Genomic DNA, 23,073 nt, shown 5'->3' on the forward strand with positions numbered 1-23,073 from the left:
TCAACCACGTCCACGCCTAGCACAGCAGCCGACAACCAGGCCACCCCGTCCTGACCAACCTGGCAGTTCTACGTGGCACCCGCAGCACTATGGTCCCACGTCGAGCTTCGTGTTTTCTCCACAGCCACAGCAACACGGTCCCTCGTCGAGCTTCGTGTTTTCTCCACAGCCACAGCAGCAGGGTCCCTCGTCCAGTTTCGTGTTTCAGCCAGAGCAGACGTCACACCCAGCAGGTATGTGTCTTCATATTTATTGTTTTCAATATTAATTGACGCGACCTCATTCTTCATGATGAACCGTTCCATCGCGTAGGGGCCTATGGATATCAGGCGTCTATGTCGGCATCACATGATACGTGGGGGAGTGATCAACATCCCGAGGACAACATACAGGCTCAGATGTCGCAGCACACCCAGTGGATGAACATGTTTTCGACTCCTCCACCAGGCCCCACACAGGATACACAGCATGACCAGGGAGAGTCTGAGATTCCTCCTCGTCACGTTAGGGCACCCGACAGGTTGGGATGGTCCCCGATTCCAGATCCGCCTCCCCGCCAGGCCAGACGTCGTCACTGACGCTTCTATGTATCTGTATCAGTAGAGACATTACCATCTATTTCTGTGTAAGACTTATGTCTATTCTATGTATGAGACAAATGACTATGTACTTATGTACGAGACATATGCCTACTCTATTTTAGTACTCTGTTATCGGAACTACAAGATCATATGTAGATAGAACATAATATTCATACAACGAGACATTGCAAGCAAATAGATAGAACTACATCTAAATTAAATGGTACGTAACTGAACTCACAACATACAGCATAAAAACTACATGAAGTCATCATCGTCATATGTTCGCGCCAACTTTTTCCCGCCATCCCATTCCGCCCCGTTTCCCGCCACCCGTTTCCCTCCACCCGTTTCCCCCACCCGTTTCCCGCCAACCCTTTCCCGCCATATCGCAGCCGTTCTTTCCCGCCATTTTCTCCTCTCTACCTATAAAACCCCCTTCAGACGGAGCTGCATAAGCATTGCAGTGTGCTGGTGGTAAATTGGAGCACTGTGGTGGAGGTGAAGCTGTTGTTCGTCGTTCTTCGTTCGAGCCGGAGCACCGGCAGTTTGGTGGCCGCCGTTCGTCCTTCATCCTTCGCACGCACGCTTCAAGGGTATATTTAAGCCCACATTTTATTTTTCGTACGTGCTCCGGTAGTTTTTGTTAATATATTTAGATGTCAACTAATTAATCTGTCAATATTTGTAGTTGCTACGGCAAATATTCGTAATATAATTGTAGGAGGGTGAATTGTATTAGTTGCTCCGTTAATATTCTGTAATATATAGCTTCGTAATATATAGACATGTCTAATATTTGTTAGTGGGGATATTAAGGGGTAGGGTACGTACTCAATGCGATTTGTGTGTTGCAGATGGCTGAGAGTACTCAGTGGGTGCTTAGCCCTATTGTTCATGTCCAAGGCTTGTCTCCAAGTGTTGTGCAAGTTAGTGAAGTGGACCTCACTTTTGATTGGTTGAAGACTAAATTCATGTTGAAGCAAGGGTTGAAGGAAGACGATTTTGTGTACTACGTCAGCAGGAAGCATTCAGATGGCCCTGGGGAAAGAAAATTGATTGACATAACTGATGATGGCAAGATTCAAGAAATGCTGAGCGAATGGGAATGGAAAAGGGTTGTTCAGTTGCATTGCTACAGGAAACCGAGTTATATGTGATGCATTTGTCATTCGAGATCCGCCTCCCCGGCAGGCCAGACGTCGTCATTGCCGCTCCTATGTATCAGTAGAGACATTACCATCTATTTCTGTGTGAGAACTTATGTCTATTCTATGTATGAGACAAATGACTATGTACTTATGTACGAGACATATGCCTACTCTACAAGATCATATTTAGATAGAACATAATATTCATACAACGAGACATTACAAACAACTAGATAGAACTACATCCAAATTAAATGGCACGTAACTGAACTCACAACATACAGCATAAAAACTACATGAAGTCATCATCGTCATCCTCGATCGATGCAGAACTCTTGCCCTTCGACGATGAAGAACGCTTGCCCTTCGACGATGCAGAAACCTTGCCCTTCGATGATGAAGAACTCTTGCCCTTCGACGATGCAGAAACCTTGCCCTTCGATGATGAAGAACTCTTGCCCTTCGACGATGCAGAACCCGAAAGCGGCGGCATGAAGATATCATCTTCGTCCTCGCTCTCCTCAGTCCATAAACATGGATTATTTGCTGCAATCCTTCTGAAAGTTTCACTCTTCGGCACCACTACCTTCTTCCACCTGTCATGCAACCTAAGAAGTTCTTTACGTACCTCCTCATAGGTCCTTTCAGGCCACCCAGAACTACGTAATTGGTGAGCCAACTCATTCATTATGGTGTCACTACCGGTGAGTTCGTCCCATGGAACTATCCTATTATCCATCCTGAAATCGGTAGCTAGCCTCAGAAGAGTCCTGCTCATCCCAGGGTGAAAACTACGATCGAAAGGATAATGGGACATCTCAACTACACTACACTGCAATGCTTATCCAGCTCCGTCTGAAGGGGGTTTTATAGATAGAGACGAGAAAATGGCGGGAAAGAACGACTGCGGTATGGCGGGAAAGGTTGGCGGGAAATGGGAGGAGGGAAACGGGTGGCGGGAAATTGTTTGGCGGGAAATGGGTGGCGGGAAATGGGTGGCGGGAAATGGGTGGCGGGAAATGGATGGCGGGAAAAGCGCAGTTTGGAAATGTCGATAACTTTCAAAACAAATGTTCATCACAATGGAAAAAGGTTCCCGCCTTTCAAAAAATGCATGCAATTTTTTTGGAAAATATGATAAGAAATGGTTCGTGCCACTAAATGAATGTACGTCACCTTTGCTGGAAATATTCTCGTGTTTCCAAAAAATATCCATGACATTCTACAAAATGGTACTCCCTTCATCCCATAATATAAGATGATATTACAATCAATATACTCACATATCACGTGGGTTAACAAATGTTTAGATGGATCATGACATTTTAAGAAAATATTCGCGTGTTTCTAAAAAAAGTTTGTGAAAATTTCAGAAAAGCATTTTAAAAAAATGTTGTGTGGTTTAAAAAAATGGTATTTCCATTAAAAATGTATTTGAAGAAATGTTACCATGTATTCATAACGTGTTAAAATATATACTTTTAAAAAATATTCGCGTGTATTATTAAAAATAGGCATGCACCAGTCGGCCCACAGCAGGCCAACTGAGCATAGTCGGCCCACTACAGGCCTATCGGTGTACTGCAGGCCGACTGGGCCCTGTCGGCAACTGCAGGCCGACTGGGCTTGAATCTGCTGGCCGACAGCCCAATCGGCCAGCAGCAAACTGATGGGCCTCCAATCGGCCTGCTGCGGGCCGACTGGGCTCTGTCGACCTGCAGTAGGCCGATGGTGTATTATTTTTAAAAAATCTTTTTTTGCTTATTATTTCTGTAATTTAAAAAAAAGTATTATTTAAAAAAAATTAACTGCGTTAGATAGTCGTTTTTTGTCCGAAATGGGTAGCGGGTTGGAGTTGCTTTAGGCAAGATGAAGGAGTGGCACGATACATCGCACGCATGCTATGAGCTGTGTGCCTCTGCCTAGTCTTTTCAACCGACTGCGTCCTGACGGAGGCGCCTGCCTACCCTGTGCCCTACCTGTCCCCTAGGTACACCTAGTATTACTGCATGCACGCATGGACCATGCTACTTCAGCGTTGGTCTGGTCAAACTAAGTACACCGCATGCACGCATGGACCATGCTACTTCGGCGTCCCTCTCCTTCCGTCCCTCTTTCTCCTAGTAGCATACAACTTCACCTCTTTTGGTCGTTCCGTTTCTATTATGCTTCTTTTTTGGGCGCGGCTTTTTTCTCCTAGGTGCATATGCACCCATTGTCGAAAACACATATTTTGAAAAGTTGAAAAATTTGGAATAAAAATCCCGCGTGTATATCCGGACATTTTATGTCCGTTCACAAGGTTTTGGTGAAAAACGACATTTTTTGTGGCTTGTGTAAAAAAATAAAGAAATGCCTCGTGAATAGTTAGAATGAAGCATCAGAAATTGTCTTTTTTACACAAGCCACAAAAAACGTCTTTTTTCACCGAAACCTTGTGAACGGACATAAAATGTCCGGATATACACGCGGGATTTTTGTTCCGAATTTTTTAACTTTTTGAAATGTGTATTTCGACAATGGGTGCATATGCACGTAGGAGCAAAAGGGAATATCCCTTCTTTTCTCTAAATCTTGCAGTGAACCGATGTCACACCAATTTCTAAGCCAAGCTGCATCTATCCAGTACGCTGATCTAAACGGTGGTCAAGTGCTCAGGTCCGTGGAGTTCAACATATACTATCTGATAATGGCCTTGGTGGCGATCAGATGGATCCATGTATTTGGCGTTCAAGATGGTGTTGGATACTCGATTTCGGCACCGTGCTGGTTCAACGACAGTAGATTGATTCTTTGTGGTTTTTCATGTGCGGGTTCTAGCCCATTGGAGCAAGCCGACCAAGATGACGACACACCGTACACGCACAGGGATGGTAGATTAATCCTTTGAGGTTTTCCATGTGGTAGCAGTTCTGTCAACGTCTTTCAGGTTTTGACATCTCACCAAAGCTTCAGCCTTCACACTACATTGACGTGAACATACGTCTTCTTCCATTGCTTCATAGTATGTCAAATTACAGTAGTGGTTTTATTTTCCAGACAATAATTGCAGTATATGCTAAAATTATTCATCTCAGACCTCACCCAAGCAAAAGTTATCAAATCTTTCAAAGACATGAAGTAGCTTCAGAGTACCGCTGTGTAAAGAATCTAGCTACTCACACGTGGCGAAATGTGACATCTTTCATACTAGGACTTTACTTTTCCTTAATTAAACTAATTCATACTCTGTTACTAGGATGTCACTGAAGAAAAAATTTAATTCCTATTCTTCTTCCCAGATTCTTCACTTTGAGCGCCAACTAGTATATACTTTTTTTTCGAGAATACGCCAATAGCGTATCATAACTTTATAGAAGGGAGAAAACAATTTACAAGATTCGTACGATCGATGCAAATATCAATCACCAGAGCACCAACACACACCTACAAGAACAATCAAACGTGACCTCTCACAAAACGGTCTAAACCACCAACACCCACACATGCACTATGCCAATCGTATATGTCGTGTAGGATGGCTCGAGCTAGTTCTCTGAAGATAAGCACGCACCCGACACTTTCGCTCCTGTGGTAGGCATGTCGTTTGACTGTTGCCAAGAAGCGTACGAGCAATATAATTTGTTTGCTTGGGAAAATTGTTTGATATTCGACATGGAAAATCGAGATGGGGGAAGGACGGTACCAGCTAATGCACGAAATCGTGTGTCAATGCCAGGTTAGTTCTAGAGCCCACTGAATTAAGTTACCGTATATGTGTGTTTATTGTTGTGTCATTTACTACTTGTGCCAGCCCATTTGCATTGTCATGTCAATTGCAAATTTATGTCCGTTTAGCTGATGCACGAAATGCTTATGAGTGATGACATTTGGTCTGTCAACATCTAAAAACAAATCTGATTGCAGGGTAAGCCAGACAAGGAAAATTCACATACTGAATGCAAAACAGAATGCAAGGCCATGACGCGACTGCTTCGTACAGAGGATCATGGGTGGTATGCTAGCACATTCAGTAACGAGCATAATCAACATTTCTCAGCTAGTCGTCAGGAGACGAGTGAGTGTCATTCACATACTGAAATCAACCCGGTTCTTATGAATTTCATCAAGAATCTCAGATTTTTTATCTCGATTTTTAGCGATTGTGAACATATGTACTTTGAACATCCATGATTTTTTCAGAAAGTTTAAACATGTTTAAATTTGAATATTGTAAGTTGGTATCATGGTAGCATGTAAAGACTGGTATCACCTGGTATTTTCCTTAATCACTGGAATCACATCAACAACTTGTTCTCTTTTTTTGAAAAAGAAACCATTGTCTTTCTCTTAACCATGATTTCCTATAGAAATCATATGCAAATGAAACAGTTGACCAAAAGTTTAAGAAAACTCTAACTTGTACAGGATCTATCTAACTCAGTTCTAAAAGTTTAGCAGCCAACAAAATATATTTAGCAGTAAAAAATTGGAGTAGTACAGCTCTAACTTGTACACAAATGATGCTGTGCGTACTATACACAATCTATCTAATTCAGTTCTAACAGTTTTGAAGCAAAAAGTCAAGATGGGGATCCGGCAAATGATCTGTCAATTCCTTTTCCTTTTTTGCGGGTATCTGTTAATTCCTTAATGTGTCAATCCTGTGTAACTACTACAGGAATCACCGTCCAAATCATGCAATATTCTGAGCGTCGCTGTGTTGGCCTGTTAGGGATCATCGGAGATTGAGATGGATTTTGCGGAGAGGCGGAGAGGAAGAAGAAACAGGCAATGGCAAGACAAGAGAAGAAGTGAAGGACTAGTTCATCTGCTCGTGTGAAGAGTGGCACTGTGGCCTTTTTTCTGTTGGGAGGAGATGATGCGTTAGAGAATAGGATATGGACATAAAAGTCAAAAAGTTTCTGCTTCTCCATGCTTCCTTGGGAATCGAAGGATCTTCTGTACTTAGATACATGATATATCTGTCTTGTATAGGCTTATTTTGTGCATGATATATATCAATGGACCGGGCCATGCATACACATATAAGATCACTCCACAGAATATCTAGTAGTAGTGTGAGAAAAGTTCTGAGCATAGGGGAGCCATGGCCCATCTTGCCCGCTGCCAGCTCCATAACTGCACCGCCCTTGTCCTGTCCTTTCAACGATGGCCCGCCTGGCCTCCTAGCGGGTTTCTTTTGGGAGGAGCTATGCCAGGTTGCACGTTGCCCATTCTCACACTAGTCAACTCCTCCGCCGGCGGCGTTGTCTGCTAGAAAGAACCACACCGGCCGCTACTCTCTCCGGTGACCAAGAAAGCTCACAATGGTGACAAATGAAAAGAAGGGATGCAGGCTGTGCGCAAGGGGATATCATGTCATGCCACTGTGCGCATGCATCGTTCTCCCTCTGCTGTCACTTCAACGAACACCACCCGTGGACAGCAATATCTTTTCCAGCCCGATTTCTGCCATGCCTCTCTCCTCATGGCAAATTTGACAATTTTGACCTCGAAACGAAATCAATTCACAGAATGAACTGCCCGTGAAACTATTTCACTCCCCTGACCTTTTTGTGCAGCGCCCGCCACGCCGGCGCCACACCCAACGGTGCAGCGCCTAGCTCTGGGGCGTTGCACTCCAGTCCACCGTGGCAGCCCTGGGCCCCGGACCCAGCAGTGCAGCGCCTACAAGGTAGGCGCCACACATGTAATGTGCAGCGCCTAGCCCTTAGGCGTTGCACTGTGACTTAGATGCCAGCCGCCCGCTCCCCCTCCCCCCACCCCACCCATTCGTTCCAGGAGTTACAGAACAGCGCCTAGCAGCTTCCTCCTCTCCCCCTCTCAATCCCCTCTCCCAAATCCTTCAGATCCGACGATTTGGTCCGTGCATTTCTTCACCAATCCATCCTAGAAGGTACTCTCCTCCGATCCCCTTCTTTCTATCCATACAAAATATGGTATTTCAAAGATTTGGGGAATCCTTGTTTGATTTGATTAGATATGAATCTTGCATGTATTAGAAATTTGCATGTATTACAACCCTTGTTTGTTTGATTTGTGGAACCCTAGTGTATTTTATTTTATTGAAAAGATATGTTTGGATATATAGATTGACATGTTATTTCTATGGAAAAGTTATTTGTATGAAGTAGGCCTAGTTTAGTTTTGGATACATATGCTTTGAATTATACTCGTATTGAGAAAAATGCTTTGGATACATATGCTTTGAATCTTGCATGTAGTAGGCCTACTTTAGTTTTTTTGAATTGAAAAGATAATCGTGTTGACAAGAATGCTTTGTTGAAATTGTTAGGATGGTTTGGCTTCTCGATGATCATTGGGACAAACAACACCGGTCGTACGCTATGTCGGTGGAGCAGCGGGTAATACTGAAAGTGGCCGGTGTTATGAATTTCGTATTTTTTTCAAACACAAATGCCCCATATGTAATGTTATTATTTGTTTGTTTGTAGGAGCTTGCACCTCTGAAGCTTCGGTCTCACGGGATCAGCCTTGGATGGATGTGCTATGATGAGCGGTACACACCGTATGTAAGGGAGGCAGGACTTCTCCCTTTCATTCAGTTGGTCCGCCGGTCGACGCCACCCAACAATGCTGCAGCACTCACCGCGCTTATTGATCATTGGAGGCCGGAGACACACACTTTCCATCTTCGGACCGGGGAGATGACCGTGACGCTGCAGGATATTGCTATGATCACCGGTCTTCCTATCGATGGCAATCCTTTATGTATGAACACCGATTCTGATGGGTGGCACGCGCAGATGCATGCCCTTATCGGTATGGTTCCTCCGGAGCCTCGGGAACCAGAAGCAGAAGATAAGAAGAAGGAAAGAGTCGCAGCGGGCGCTACTTTCACGTGGATATCATCGAACTTCAGTCATTGCCCTGAGGATGCTAATGAGGACATGGTGAAGACATATGCTCGTGTCTACATGTGGTACGTGATATCCAGGACAATGTTTGCTGATGGCACAGGCAAGAATGCTCCATGGATGTGGCTGAAGGCGTTGACCGTCTTCGATAGCAAATGGAGTTGGGGTTCGGCGACACTGGCTTACTTGTATCGACAGGTATGAAGTTGTTTCCTTTTCACTTCATTGATACATTATCAATGCGCTCTTGCGGCAAATTTGACCATGTTCTCTTTTATGTGCAGTTGGACGAAGCCTGTTGTAGGCACACTGGAGGTATTGGTGGTTGTCTGCTCGCACTTTCCATATGGAGCTGGGAGCGTTTGCCGGTTGGACGACCGAAGACCGTGAAGTACGAGGATTGGGACGATAAAGACGACCCACTACGGCTCCCCACTTGGGCTTACAAGTGGGATGTGTTAAATGAGACGACGGATGATCCCTCGGTAATGTACAAGTTGTACAAGAGCGAGCTGGACGCGATCACGCCTGAGCAGGTGAACCGACATTGCATAAGTGATTATCATGCTTGTATCGTAACTCGATATCAATTTTGCATTCAATCCCATTTTGCAGGTGGAATGGGAGCCGTATGGAAAAGGAGAGAGTTTTGGTAACCCTATGGAGTTCAGGCTGAATCCGATGTGCACTAGGGATAGGGATCTCTGGCATATGCGGTGCCCACTGATATGCAACTGGGCGGTTGAGCTTCACCTGCCACATCGGGTGTTCCGCCAGTTTGGTTTGTTCCAGCCACACCCGCCGGAGTGGGAGGACACGGACAAGTTGCTACACGCGTAAGATATAATTAACCTTGAGCACTTAGTAGCTTCTCGACGGTTTTGATGATGCTAATATTCTGTTTCTAACTTGCAGGTTGGATAGGAAAAAGCAGCGGAAGATCAAGGATTGGGCCAAGCATCACAGCAAGTATGTCGTGCAGTTCACTCTTAGTGTGGAGCAAGCAAGGGCTGGAAAACGAGCCCAGCTTCGTGAGCACTGCCCGATCGTGTTCAACAACTATCTCACATGGTTTCTTGCAAGTACCCGCGTGGAGGTATGCCAGCCGGCGTATGCTGAGGAGATTCTGGAAGAACCCACCGTTTTTGATGAGGTAGCCCAGCACCAGTACAACGCATTAGTCAGGAAAGGCAACTCAGTGATCCCTTCAGCTCCAATGATGAACTTTGTGGTTAGCCCTTTTTGCTTTTCCATTCGCACTATTCACATCTTCGCTTGCCTAACACTTTGATACCGTTTCTGTTCATAGCGTGCCCAGATCAAGAAAGCAGCTGATGAGACCGAGACTATTCTGGAAACAACCCCGGCTGGCAAAAGCGGTGGGGAAGGTGCACTTCGAGCATTCATTAAGGTTCACATCTCCTTCAAACTAGCACTTAACATTTGTTGCTACCTTCTATGTCTCATTCAATTGTACATGTTGCAGCGCCAGGGCCAAAAGTTAAGGCTGCTATCAAACCTTTTCGGTTGTCGTGACCCCGAGTATGTATCACCAGAACGGTCTAGGTCGGCGACACCATCAGATCCCGCTTCGGGGCAGGGCCATGGTGAACCTTTCGAGGATGAGGACGTGGGTGTGGTCACCCAAGAGGTATGTCACGACGATATATATCCATTTGTTGATGCATTGCTAACTATATCCTCACACACGGTCTTTCCATATCTTCTGTTGATGCATAGGTTGCTGATGATATGACCGTGGGGAGGTACCAGGCTCGGTCTGCATACGAGTTGAAGCCTATGACGGGAATCAACAAGTACACACCTGAAGACTTCACCCAAAGAGGCCAAAGAGGCAAAAGGACGGTCGGCACCTCGCGGATGGCGGCTTTGGATGACTATTTGGATGACGTGGACGAACCGGAGCCGGAGCCGGAGCCGGAGCGGGTTCCTCTTCCTAGGAAGGTGAAGAAGATAAGCGTCAAGAGGGGGGAGGAGCCAACAAGCGTGGAAAGCACTAGTCATCGTCATTTTTTTATAATGTTGAACTTAGAGTGGAATTTGTTATGTCGTTGAACTTGGAGTGGTCGTACCTATTAGTAATGTGGAATTTGTTATGTCGTTGAACTTGGAGTGGTGGTAGCTCTATGTTAAACTTGAACTTATTGTGATGGTCCTTTCTAAGAAATGATGTCTGTGGTGAACCCTTTTTGAACCTTAATGTTTGTTATACAAATTGTTGAACTGTGGCTGAAAATGACCCAGTAGAGGGGGGGAGGAGGCACAGAAGGTAGGCCTCCAGTTTGAGGCAAAAAATTTGCTAAGTGTTTGTGCAGCGCCTGGCTCTGGGGCGCCACACTATACTGTGCAATGCCTAGCTGCCAGGCGCTGCACAGTAGAGTGTGGCGCTTCTAGGCTAGGCGCTGCACAGGCCTGTAACTTGCCATACCTTCTGTTGCTGTCTGGATAGCTACAGACCTGTGCAGCGCCTAGCCTGGAGGCGCCACACTCTACTGTGCAACGCCTAGCCGGCAGGCGCTGCACTGTAGAGTGTGGCGCCTCCAGGCTAGGCGCTGCACAGTTCTGTAGCTATCCAGAGAGCCACAGAAGGTAGGCCTCCATTGTCTCTTGCAAATGATATTTGTCGAGATCACCCACATTGTTGTCATGGAGATCAACTTCATTGTCATCGTCCACATACTCATCATTGTCCTCTTGCAAAGATTCATCTTGGTTGTTTGTATACGGGCTCAATGTTGGCCTCACTTCTTGGGTCAAAAGAGGTTCAACAATTTCATCTCGCTTCAAGGGTGGGGGGCTACTAGCAACCAAAGGGGAGGGGTTCCGGTTCAAGTCCAAATGCAAACTTGAATCAACCTTCTTCGTTGCAAATAACTCAAGAGTCTTGTCTAGTGATTCGGCCACCGTCTCCTTGTATGCAACCCAACGTTGCTCCGAGTTGACACGCATTGTCTTCCAACGGATGTGCATTCCAAAACCAACATTATGCCTTCCCTCCAACTCAATGATATCACTAGGGTCCATCCAATTCAAATCTTTCCTAACTTGTTGCAAGAGCTCCGCATAGCTAGGACTAGTATCAAACACCATGTCAAGCTCATTCGGGTCCGGTTCTTTATTGCCTTTCAAAAAGGCGTCTTTGTCCCCATGATGAACAAACACACATGTTCTTCCCATCCCTATAAGCATTCAAAGAACACAAGGTAACATTGCTTCCATGAGTACTAATCCAAGGATTAACACGGAATACAAACCCTAATATATATATGAAACAACAACCCTAACCCTAACCATAACCCTGACCCTAACCATAACCAAACCCTAACCATAACCCTAGCCCTAAACCTAACCCTAGCACCAACATAAGAACACCCATAAGAATAACCCTAGCATACTAACAAAGCCCAATCATAGAAATTGGCAAACAAAAATCTCACATCTCCATGCAAATCTCTAGATCCAAACAAAACTAGGGTTTCCCCAAACTAGCAACAAATGAGCAATGGGAGAACTTTACTTGGATCAAAACAAGGGGATCAGAGAATATTACCTTGAGGGAGGGTTTGACTTCGAAATCCACGGACAAATTCTTCAAATTTGCAAGATTTGGAAGAAGATTTGAGAGGGGGGAGAGTGGGAGAGGGGGCAAAGCTCGGGGAGAGAGTGAGAGAGTGTGTGGTGTGGGGGGGGTGGGGGAGGGGGCCCAGCCAAGTGGCTGGATAAGTCACAGTGCAGCGCCTAGCCGCTAGGCGCTGCACATTACATGTGTAGCGCCTAGCACGTAGGCGCTGCACATTACATGTGGGGCGCCTAGCCCGGAGGCGCTGCACTGCTAGGTGCGGGCCCAGGGGCTGCCACGGTGGACAGGAGTGCAACGCCGCCGAGCTAGGCGCTGCACAGTAGGATGTGGCGCCGGCGTGGTGGGCGCTACACAAAAAGGTCAGGGGAGTGAAATAGTTTCGCACACAGTTCATTCTGTGAAATGATTTTGTCCCGAGGTCAAAATTGTCAAATTTGCCTCTCCTCACGTCGCTGACAGGCCTATACCTGCAGAGCCTATTCCTGCCATGCCTCTCTCCTCCCGTCGCTATTTGTCTCCCTGATAAAGCCTGCTAATCACACTAGTACTGTACAAGCGTCTGCACCTGAAAGCTACACGACACGAATCTTTAACTCATTTGACGGACGGGATAACTGGGTGCCAGGGCACCCGGGTGTCGTCACACCTTTTCGTTTTCTCATTCTGTTTATTAAGAACTTTTCATTTACTCCTTTCTTTTTCTTGTCATTTTTCTCCTTTCATTCTTCAGTTTTCATTTTTTCCTTTAGTCCCTTTATTCTTTGTTCTGACATTTATTTTAGTATCTTTCTTTAGCCAATTGCTTCTTTTTTTATTCAATTTGTTCATTATTCATTTATTTCCTTCAGCATTTTGTTTTCTTCAGTCGATGTTTGTTTTTCACTTTAGTAACTTCCTTTGGCGTTTTGCTTGCTTTATTCTTTGTCTTTTAACTATTTAGTCATCTTCTTGAGTTTTCAGTCAATCTTTCCTTTTGCTTTCTCTCAATTTTATCAATTATTCATTTTCCATTGACTCTTCCCTTTAGCTTTTTTCTCAATTTCACCTGTTTTCGTCCGCACTTTTAGGGTTAGGTGTCATTTTGTTCAGTTTCATGTTTAGTTTCGGTGTTAGGTGTCATTTTGTTCAGTTCAGGTTATCTTTTCATTAGTATCCAGATTTTAAGCCCCTTTGTTTTTCTTAGTAAATGTTCAGTCAATCATAACATTAGTAAAATCTGTTTCTTAGTCATTATTTTTTGCTTTAAATAAGTTATTTCATTCTTTAGTTATGAACTACTCTCATTCTTCAGTCCAAGTTTTAGAATGACTCTTTATTTCTATAATAACTTTCTCTTCCCTTTTCTTCAAAATTAAACTAGCATTCCTGGGGTTTTTTAGCTTAAGAGTTTGTTAATAAAAAAACAAGAATATGCCGATGGCTGATGGCAGATAGCAGATAGCATTTTTTGGGGGGTTAGAGAGTTATATGTGCAGTCAGTAGTTTTCAGTGCTAGGTGTCATTTTCTTCAGATTTTTTGAGTTACCACATAGGTAGGTTAATTATCTAGTTTTGCAAGTTTTCAGAAAATTTTCATTTCCATTTTAGTTTTGCATTTTTAAGGTGTTCATTTTCCAGATCAAACGCGCTAGAAATAGATTGAATTGGGGTGTCACTGGCATCCTCCAGACAATATTCAGTTTATGAGTTTTCTGATTGTGTTTTCAGTCTATATTCATTTATCATTTCAGTACAAGACCGCTGACAGCGGTGTCACTTCCAGTGGCTGCAGCAGGCTAGCAGCCAAGAAGGAGCTGGCTGTTGCCGGCGGGGCTCAATCGGTGTTACTTTTTAGTGGCTGTAGCAGCAAAAACCAAAGCCCTGCATATTCTGATGGCTAAACTGGTAAGCATCTCACCAGAGAAATACTTTATCCACGTACCTCGTCACCATGGTGTGTATGTGTGTGTTTAAAAATGTGAGGCTAAGGTTAACCATCCACCTAGTTTTTGGTAGTACGAGTACAACTCTTTAGTCTTTAGTGCACACTAAGTTTCTTTGTGAGTAACCAATTAGCCAACAGAAACAGACATGCAAGGAGGGGAACGAGAGCATGAATGCATGCATGCAGCTAACAGTAATTGTTATACTCTAATTATCATTTTAGTTATTTACTCCAGTTTTCATTGTCATTTGACAATTGCATTACCAGTATGTGGTAGATCAGTATCCAAAATTTCTTATGGCTCGTTGGAAGTTTCTGAAGACAATGGTCAACAAATTATTCCAAGTTCGTGCATGAGATGCATCCTGGAGTTCTTCGGTACTTCATTCTTCCTGAGTATTCGTTGAACATAGAGAGAAGATCAGTTTCTCGCAAAAAAAGAGAGAGAAGATCAGTTTTCTTCTTCAGTTTGTCTATGTCCATTCATTCAGCCATCAACTCTTCAGTTTCCATTTTTTTAGAAAAGGAGCATTACCCCCGGCCTCTAGGCGATGAATGTAACCATTTTATTAATTATTTACAAAGACCTTACAAAATAGTACATCAAGTCATCTAAAGCCACAAGCTTAGCAACAACTGTCGCTACTCCTATCCACTTGATGAAGAGGTGCCGAGCCTAATAGCAGACAAACATCGCACGAAAGCCTAACATCTAAATCCGGAGGCCCCGACCAAGCCACATACTGAGTTTGGGGTATAAACCGATCTGACGCACTCTCATGTGTCATCGCCGCCGTCTTCCACCAATCCATCTTCAGAGTAGAAACTAACACACCGACCTTGCCAGGCCTCTCTACCATCGATGCCACCATGACACCAGATAGCGTCCTTCTCCTGCGCGAGTCCATCTCCGCGCATCGGACGCCGAGTCTCCACTGCACCACTCCGCTGAGATCCGCCACCGTCAATGTGTAAGATGAAGAACCACTCCACGAAAGAAGCCGTCCACTGGTCCCTCGAACGCGTGTACACCTCCAAGAATGATGCCCCACGGGGGAAACGACACCAGAGCGCCGCCGTCATCCGATCTACTGATCTAGGGTTTCCCCCGGAGGTAGCAGAGAGTGCATTTGAACTTCTCCAGGGCGATGCCTTCAAGAAGGGAACGACGCAGACAACACCGCCACCGCCGGCCTTGGCAGCTAACCGAGACCAGGTTTTCACCCATATCTGTTCGAAGAGCCTCCATCAAGCATCTCGTGTTATTAGAAATCGTTCGTGCATTTTAATTTATTTTGTGAAGTTTTAAGAAAAGTTGTCACGTGTTAAACTAATATTCATATAATTTTAAAATTGTTCACCCTTTTATGCAAGAAAACGTTTCTGTTATTCTAAAAAGTGTTCACATGCTTAAAAAATCGTAATTAAAAAATATACATCCTCTTTTAAGAAGTCCATGTGATTTAAAAAAATCGTAATTAAAAATATCCATTCTCTTGTAAGAAGTCCATGTGATTTAAAAAGATTATATTTTTTTTAAAGAATATCGATGCATTTTGAAAACTAATATACTTTTTTAAAGTGCATGGGCATAGGAGGGATAATGTGTGACTAGGTGTAGGTTGCAACGGGAAGGGCGGACGTCACGTCCAGCTCACCGATTTGTTTTAAAACTATTAGAAATTCACTTTGTGATGGTGTGGTTCAGTGGCAAGTGTGAGTGGGTTTAGGCGGTGGCTGAGATCGTCACCATGGGATTGGCCGCGTACGGACACAATGTGATTAGATGGACACCACGATCATAGTTGATGAAGGCGGGAATGAGGATAAGCAATAACATGGATGAGGCGGTATGTCAAAATAGATATCATGGACATAAGTCATGTTTATTATGCTAGAAGCATGTGTTTTATTCTCCCGTTGCAACGCACGGGCATGTTTGCTAGTTATATACATGGAAAGAAGTGATCGACGAGAGGAAACAGAACAAAAACATAGTCTATAATATTCAGGTACTCATACTTCATGTTCTAACAATGGTTACTGGATCACTTGTACAGATCGTCTTCATCCCCATCAGCTGCTGCGGAGGTGTCGACGGCAGCTTCTGCCGCCTGTGGCTGCGCCGGAAAGCGAAACTCAGTGCCGAACCCCCTAGACTGTTGCAGCGTCTGCGCAAAGGCCTGGTACTTCCTGATGGCGGCGTCGCTCACACTCCGCCTCGCGTACTTCATCGACTCCTCAAAGTGAGCCACCTTTATCTCAGCCACCTCGTCTTCCAGCCCGCCGTCCACCTCCATGGTGTCTTTCCCCATCCTCTGCCTCTCCATGTCCTTCTCAATGTCCTCCCTGATAGCGTACTTGCACGCCCTCTGGCAGATCTCTGTGATGTCGGCGCCGCTGAAGCCGGAGGTGAACCTTGCGAGCGCTCCGAGGTCGACGTCCTTGGCCACTGGAGACTTCCTGAGGCAGGCCTTGAAGATCTGGTGCCGCGAGGCCTCGTCCGGCAAGGGGATGTAGATGAGCTGGTCCAGGCAGCCGGGACGGAGCAAGGCAGAGTCAATAATGTTAGGCCTATTGGTGGCACCGATGATGTAGACCGTCTTCTTGGCGTTCATGCCGTCCATCCCGGTGAGCAGCTGGTTCAGGACCCTGTCCGCCGCGCCGCCGGCATCGCCCACTCTGCCACCCCTTTGGGTAGCGATGGAGTCGAGCTCATCGAAAAACAGCACGCACGGCGCAGACTGACGTGCCTTGTCGAAGATCTCGCGCACGTTGGCCTCGCTCTCGCCGAACCACATAGTGAGCAGCTCTGGCCCCTTGATGCTGATGAAATTGGCCTGGCACTCGTTAACGATAGCCTTCGCCAGCAAGGTCTTGCCGCAACCTGGTGGCCCGTAGAACAGGACGCCCTTGGACGGCGACATGCCGAACTTCTCGAATTTCTCTGGGTGCTCGACCGGGTACTTGACGGTTTCTTGCAGCTCCCTCTTGACGCCGCCGAGGCCGCCGATATCGGTCCAGCTGACGTTCGGTACCTCCACGACGGTCTCACGTAGCGCAGACGGGTTCGTGCCGACGAGAGCCGTCTTAAGGTGGTCATTGGTGACGGCCATGGAGTTCAAGATCTCGGCGTCGATGGTGTCGTCCTCTAAGTCGATGACGTCCATCTTCTCCCTGATGCACTGCAGCGCCGCCTCAGTGCAGAGCGCGGCCAAGTCGGCGCCGACGTAGCCGTGCGTATCCTTGGGAACCACCTCAAGGTTGACGTCCTCGTCCAGCTTCATGTTTTTGGTGTGGATGCGGAGCACTTTGAGACGCCCAACCTCGTCTGGCACGCCGATGTTGATCTCGCGATCGAACCTCCCGAAGCGCCTCAAGGCAGGGTCGATGCTGTTGAGACGGTTCGTGGCGCCCATTACGATGACGTGCGCGCGGGCCTTCATGCCGTCCATTCGAGTCAGCAGCTGGGAGACGATGCGCCTCTCGACCTCGCCGTGAGTCTTCTCCCTGTTCGGAGCAATGGAGTCGATCTCGTCAATGAAGATGATGGAGGGCGCGTTCTTCTCGGCCTCCTCGAAGGCCTTCCTCAGGTTGCTCTCGCTCTCTCCGGCCATCTTGGACATTATCTCTGGGCCGTTGATGAGGAAGAAGAAGGCCCCGGTCTCGTTGGCGACCGCGCGGGCGATCAGCGTCTTGCCGGACCCGGGAGGGCCATACAGGAGGATGCCCTTAGGCGGCTTCACGCCAATGCTCTTGAAGATCTGCGGATGCCTGAGTAGCAGCTCGACAAGCTCCCTAATCAGAGTCAGCGGTTTTCCCATGCCACCCACATCATCATAGCCGATGTCGTCAAGCCTCTCCTCGTCCTCCCGCTTTACTGGATCGCCCTCGTAGAAGATCTCAATGTCGGGCGCCACGATGCAGTACTCCACCGCGGGGTCGATCTCCATGACCTTGAACTCGACGCTCCGCATGCCGCGACGCACCAGGAAGAGGTCGCCCTTGTGGAGCGGGCGGTAGGCGTCCACGAAGTAGGGCTTGAGGTAGACGTCTAAGAGGTTCCCCGCGATGCCCTCGACGGTGTTATCCAAGGGAAGGATGTGCACGCGTCTGCCGAACTTGGCATCGTGGCACAGGTGCACGGACACGACGTCGGCGATGCGCACGCGCAGGTTGGAGCGGGCCACCTTGTTGATCCTTAGCTTGTGCTCCTCGCAGGTGTCGTCGGGCAGTGCCACGCAGACCGTGTTGTGGCGGCGCTTGCCCTTGAGCAGCACGATGTCGCCTTTGAATATGGAGAGCTTCTCCATGGTGTCAGGGTGGAGGGTGCACACGGAGTTATCGTCGTTGGTGGCGGCCTCCTCCACCACCAGCCGGTTCGCCGCCTTCTTCGACGTCGCCGCGCTCGCCATCGCCTTCAACTCTCTTTGCTCGACTTGCTGCGTCTCTCGTGGATTACTACTCTCGTTGGATTGGATGTCGAGCGCTAGTTTGTGTTCGTGTTGCGGTGAAGAGGATACCTGGGTCAGCCCCCCTTTTGAAGGATCGGCCTGAAGAATTCGACTCCGGTTGGAAGGCCCGTAGGCTCGCGCACCTCACACGTTCCGAGTCGAGATTTACTCAAAAAAAAAAAACGTTCCGAGTGGAGATCGTTCACGTCATATTCGTCCACGTGTAGCTGCAAATTAACGCTGAGATGGATGTGCACGTGAGCGGCAGGGGCTTGCTGGAGTCCATGCATGAACAGCGGTGAGCGCTGAGAGGAGGGAGGCGTGCTGCGCTGGAACGGCGGCAGGTAGAAGAAAGGGTGGAACGGGGAGGTGCTCGCCATCAGCCTTCACCCGTTGGGGAGAATATCAGGTGCTCCGGTAGCACCTGATGATAATATGCTCCCAGTGCATCTCGGCCGTTGCATCATCAATCGAATGGACAACATTTGGTCAATGCGAATTTTGTAGAAAACCCCAAAACATTTTTGAAATGACACTTGAATCCACATCCCGTGAATGTTGCCTGTTGGATCACGATCCAATGGCCGAGATGCTACCGGAGCACCTAAGATCAGGTGCTACCGGAGCACCTGATATTCGGTAGCACCTGATGATAAGGTGCTCCCAGTGCATCTCGGCCGTTGGATCATCAATCGAATGGACAACATTCCCTCCTTTTTATTTCATTCACCTTCGTTAGTCTTGGGGCTGTTCTCCCTTTCTTTGTTTAGTCCTTCTCATTTTCCTCATTTTGTTTATTAAGAACTTTTCATTTACTCCTTTCTTTTTCTTGTCATTTTTCTCCTTTCATTCTTCAGTTTTCATTTTTTCCTTTAGTCCCTTTATTCTTTGTTCTGACATTTATTTCAGTATCTTTCTTCAGCCAATTGCTTCTTCATTTTTTTATTCAGTTTTTTCATTATTCATTTAGTTCCTTCCGCATTTTGTTTTCTTCAGTCGATGTTTGTTTTTCACTTTAGTAACTTCCTTTGGCGTTTTGCTTGCTTCATTCTCTGTCTTAACTATTTAGTCATCTTCTTGAGTTTTCAGTCAATCTTTCCTTTCGCTTTCTCTCAATTTTATCAATTATTCATTTTTCATTGACTCTTCCCTTTAGAGTTTTCTCAATTTCACCTGTTTTCGTCCGCACTTTTAGGGTTAGGTGTCATTTTGTTCAGTTTCATGTTTAGTTTCGGTGTTAGGTGTCATTTTGTTCAGTTCAGGTTATCTTTTCATTAGTATCCAGATTTTAAGCCCCTTTGTTTTTCTTAGTAAATGTTCAGTCAATCATTACATTAGTAAAATCTGTTTCTTAGTCATTATTTTTTGCTTTAAATAAGTTATTTCATTCTTTAGTTATGAACTACTCTCATTCTTCAGTCCAAGTTTTAGAATGACTCTTTATTTCTATAACTTTCTCTTCCCTTTTCTTCAAAATTAAACTAGCATTCCTGGGATTTTTTAGCTTAAGAGTTTGTTAATAAAAAAACAAGAATATGCCGATGGCTGATGGCAGATAGCAGAGTTATATGTGCAGTCAGTAGTTTTCAGTGCTAGGTGTCATTTTCTTCAGATTTTTTGAGTTACCACATAGGTAGGTTAATTATCTAGTTTTGCAAGTTTTCAGAAAATTTTCATTTCCATTTTAGTTTTGCATTTTTAAGGTGTTCATTTTCCAGATCAAACGCGCTAGAAATAGATTGAATTGGGGTGTCACTGGCATCCTCCAGACAATATTCAGTTTATGAGTTTTCTGATTGTGTTTTCAGTCTATATTCATTTATCATTTCAGTACAAGACCGCTGACAGCGGTGTCACTTCCAGTGGCTGCAGCAGGCTAGCAGCCAAGAAGGAGCTGGCTGTTGCCGGCGGGGCTCAATCGGTGTTACTTTTTAGTGGCTGTAGCAGCAAAAACCAAAGCCCTGCATATTCTGATGGCTAAACTGGTAAGCATCTCACCAGAGAAATACTTTATCCACGTACCTCGTCACCATGGTGTGTATGTGTGTGTTTAAAAATGTGAGGCTAAGGTTAACCATCCACCTAGTTTTTGGTAGTACGAGTACAACTCTTTAGTCTTTAGTGCACACTAAGTTTCTTTGTGAGTAACCAATTAGCCAACAGAAACAGACATGCAAGGAGGGGAACGAGAGCATGAATGCATGCATGCAGCTAACAGTAATTGTTATACTCTAATTATCATTTTAGTTATTTACTCCAGTTTTCATTGTCATTTGACAATTGCATTACCAGTATGTGGTAGATCAGTATCCAAAATTTCTTATGGCTCGTTGGAAGTTTCTGAAGACAATGGTCAACAAATTATTTCAAGTTCGTGCATGAGATGCATCCTGGAGTTCTTCGGTACTTCATTCTTCCTGAGTATTCGTTGAACATAGAGAGAAGATCAGTTTCGCGCAAAAAAAAAAGAGAGAGAAGATCAGTTTTCTTCTTCAGTTTGTCTATGTCCATTCATTCAGCCATCAACTCTTTAGTTTCCATTTTTTTTAGAAAAGGAGCATTACCCCCGGCCTCTAGGCGATGCATGTAGCCATTTTATTAATTATTTACAAAGACCTTATAAAATAGTACATCAAGTCATCTAAAGCAACAAACTTAGCAACAACTGGCGCTACTCTTATCCACTTGATGAAGAGGTGCCGATAGCCCGAGCCTAATACCAGACAAACATCGCACGAAAGCCTGACATCTAAATCCGGAGGCCCCGACCAAGCCACATACTGGGTTTGGGGTATAAACCGATCTGACGCACTCTCATGTGTCATCGCCGCCGTCTTCCACCAATCCATCTTCAGAGTAGAAACTAACGCACCGACCTTGCCAGGCCTCTCTACCATCGCTGCCACCATGACACCAGATAGCGTCCTTCTCCTGCGCGAGTCCATCTTCACGCATCGGACGCCGAGTGTCCACTGCGCCACTGCGCTGAGATCCGCCACCGTCAATGTGTAAGATGAAGCACCGCTCCACCAAAGAAGCCGTCCACTAGTCCCTCGAACGCATGTAGACCTCCAAGAATGACGCCCCTAAGGGGGAAACGACACCAGAGCGCCGCCGTCATCCGATCTACTGATCTAGGGTTTCCTCCGGAGGTAGCAGAGAGTGCCTTTGAACTTCTCCAGGGCGATGCCTTCAAGAAGGGAACGACACAGACAACACCGCCACCGCGGGCCTTGGCAGCTAGCCGAGACCAGGTTTTCACCCATATCTGTTCGAAGAGCCTCCATCAAGCATCTCGTGCATGGACCGCCGCCATCTCTGCTGGGGATTGGACGAAAGGGATCCAGTCCGCCGCTGCCTGACCGGCCATGGCACCACCACAGTGCCTACAGCCGGCGCCGCCAGGCCCACCACGCTTGCCTGTAGGTGCACACCGAAACCACCGGTCCGCCCAAGCCCATCTGGGCAAGGCGAGACCCAGGATCCCGGCCACCACCACAAGATCCCGCCGCTCCTTGATGCTGGATCACTGCCGTACCATGCGCCGCCGCCAGGAGATCTCGCCACCACCGCGCAAGGGAGAAGGCCCCGCCGCCGCCATCACAGGCCAGGCTTCGCCGGCACGACCTCAGGCGGCAGCAGGAGGGAGGAGATGAGGGGGGCGGCCTAGGGCCGGCGGCGCGATCGCGCCCCGTGTCACCTAGGGAGTCAGTTTCCATTTATGTGCTTTTTGTTGTCAGTCTTAGATTGAGGTGGTGACTGGTGAGGGGTATAGGAGTTTGTCAGTCTTGTCTGCCATGTATTTTCATTCAGTTTTTACCAGAAAAGGTTTTTTCATTCATTTCAAATTGCCACTGATTTCCAGTTTGTCCCTCCGGGTTCAGTTATTCTACAGAAGACATATAGTTCAGTTATTCGACACTTTTGTGTTTCCATATGCCTAGTGTAGCTCTTGGATAGTTCAAATGGGAGTCAGCTTTCCTTTCTTCTTCATTTCCTCTATGACCTGGCTAAGCTATCAGTCAGTCAGCTAGAGTCTAGCTCTTAGTCATGCTCAGTCTTTCATTCCTCTCTTCTTAGGGGTTGGCGTAGCAGTTCTGATCACCATCAGGAACAACACTCTGAATGAAGTGAATATGATGATTGTCTTCGACACCATCTAAGTAGCAGATTGTTGTTGTCTGTGTGGGACAGTAATAGGTTTTTGCAAGGGCCAGTTAGGGGACAGGCTGAGTGCAAACATTTGCTTAAAGGTCCAAAACGGGAAGGTAGAATTCGACCTGAAACGGGATGTAAAACAGACTTTTTTCAGACTGAGCATTGACTGAAATTACAACAATACATGCATCACAAACTGACTAGACATAAAAAACGACCTAAACCAAATGGAAAAACACTTAACTGATAACTAGACACCCCCAGGCCACTCTTTTCCTTGACTCGTCTGTTCTAGACTGCCTCTACTCAATTACTAAGTAAAT

General features: G+C 46.2%; 1 protein-coding gene across 1 annotated transcript; it reads right to left on the minus strand.

Annotated features, from left to right (window-relative positions):
* Window positions 1-16,053: 16,053 nt before the first annotated feature.
* Window positions 16,054-18,635, minus strand: LOC123074332 (cell division control protein 48 homolog D-like). Its single transcript, XM_044497203.1, has one exon. The coding sequence runs from the start codon at window positions 18,551-18,553 to the stop codon at window positions 16,187-16,189; it is 2,367 nt and encodes a 788-aa protein (XP_044353138.1). The 5' UTR covers window positions 18,554-18,635; the 3' UTR covers window positions 16,054-16,186.
* Between the last annotated feature and the right edge of the window lie 4,438 nt (window positions 18,636-23,073).

Source organism: Triticum aestivum, chromosome 3D (genome assembly GCF_018294505.1).
Source record: "Triticum aestivum cultivar Chinese Spring chromosome 3D, IWGSC CS RefSeq v2.1, whole genome shotgun sequence".
Lineage (NCBI taxonomy): Eukaryota > Viridiplantae > Streptophyta > Magnoliopsida > Poales > Poaceae > Triticum > Triticum aestivum.

Excerpts from the sequence above, each read along its gene's own strand:
- LOC123074332 (XM_044497203.1), bottom strand. The coding sequence starts at position 18,553 with ATGGCGAGCGCGGCGACGTCGAAGAAGGCGGCGAACCGGCTGGTGGTG.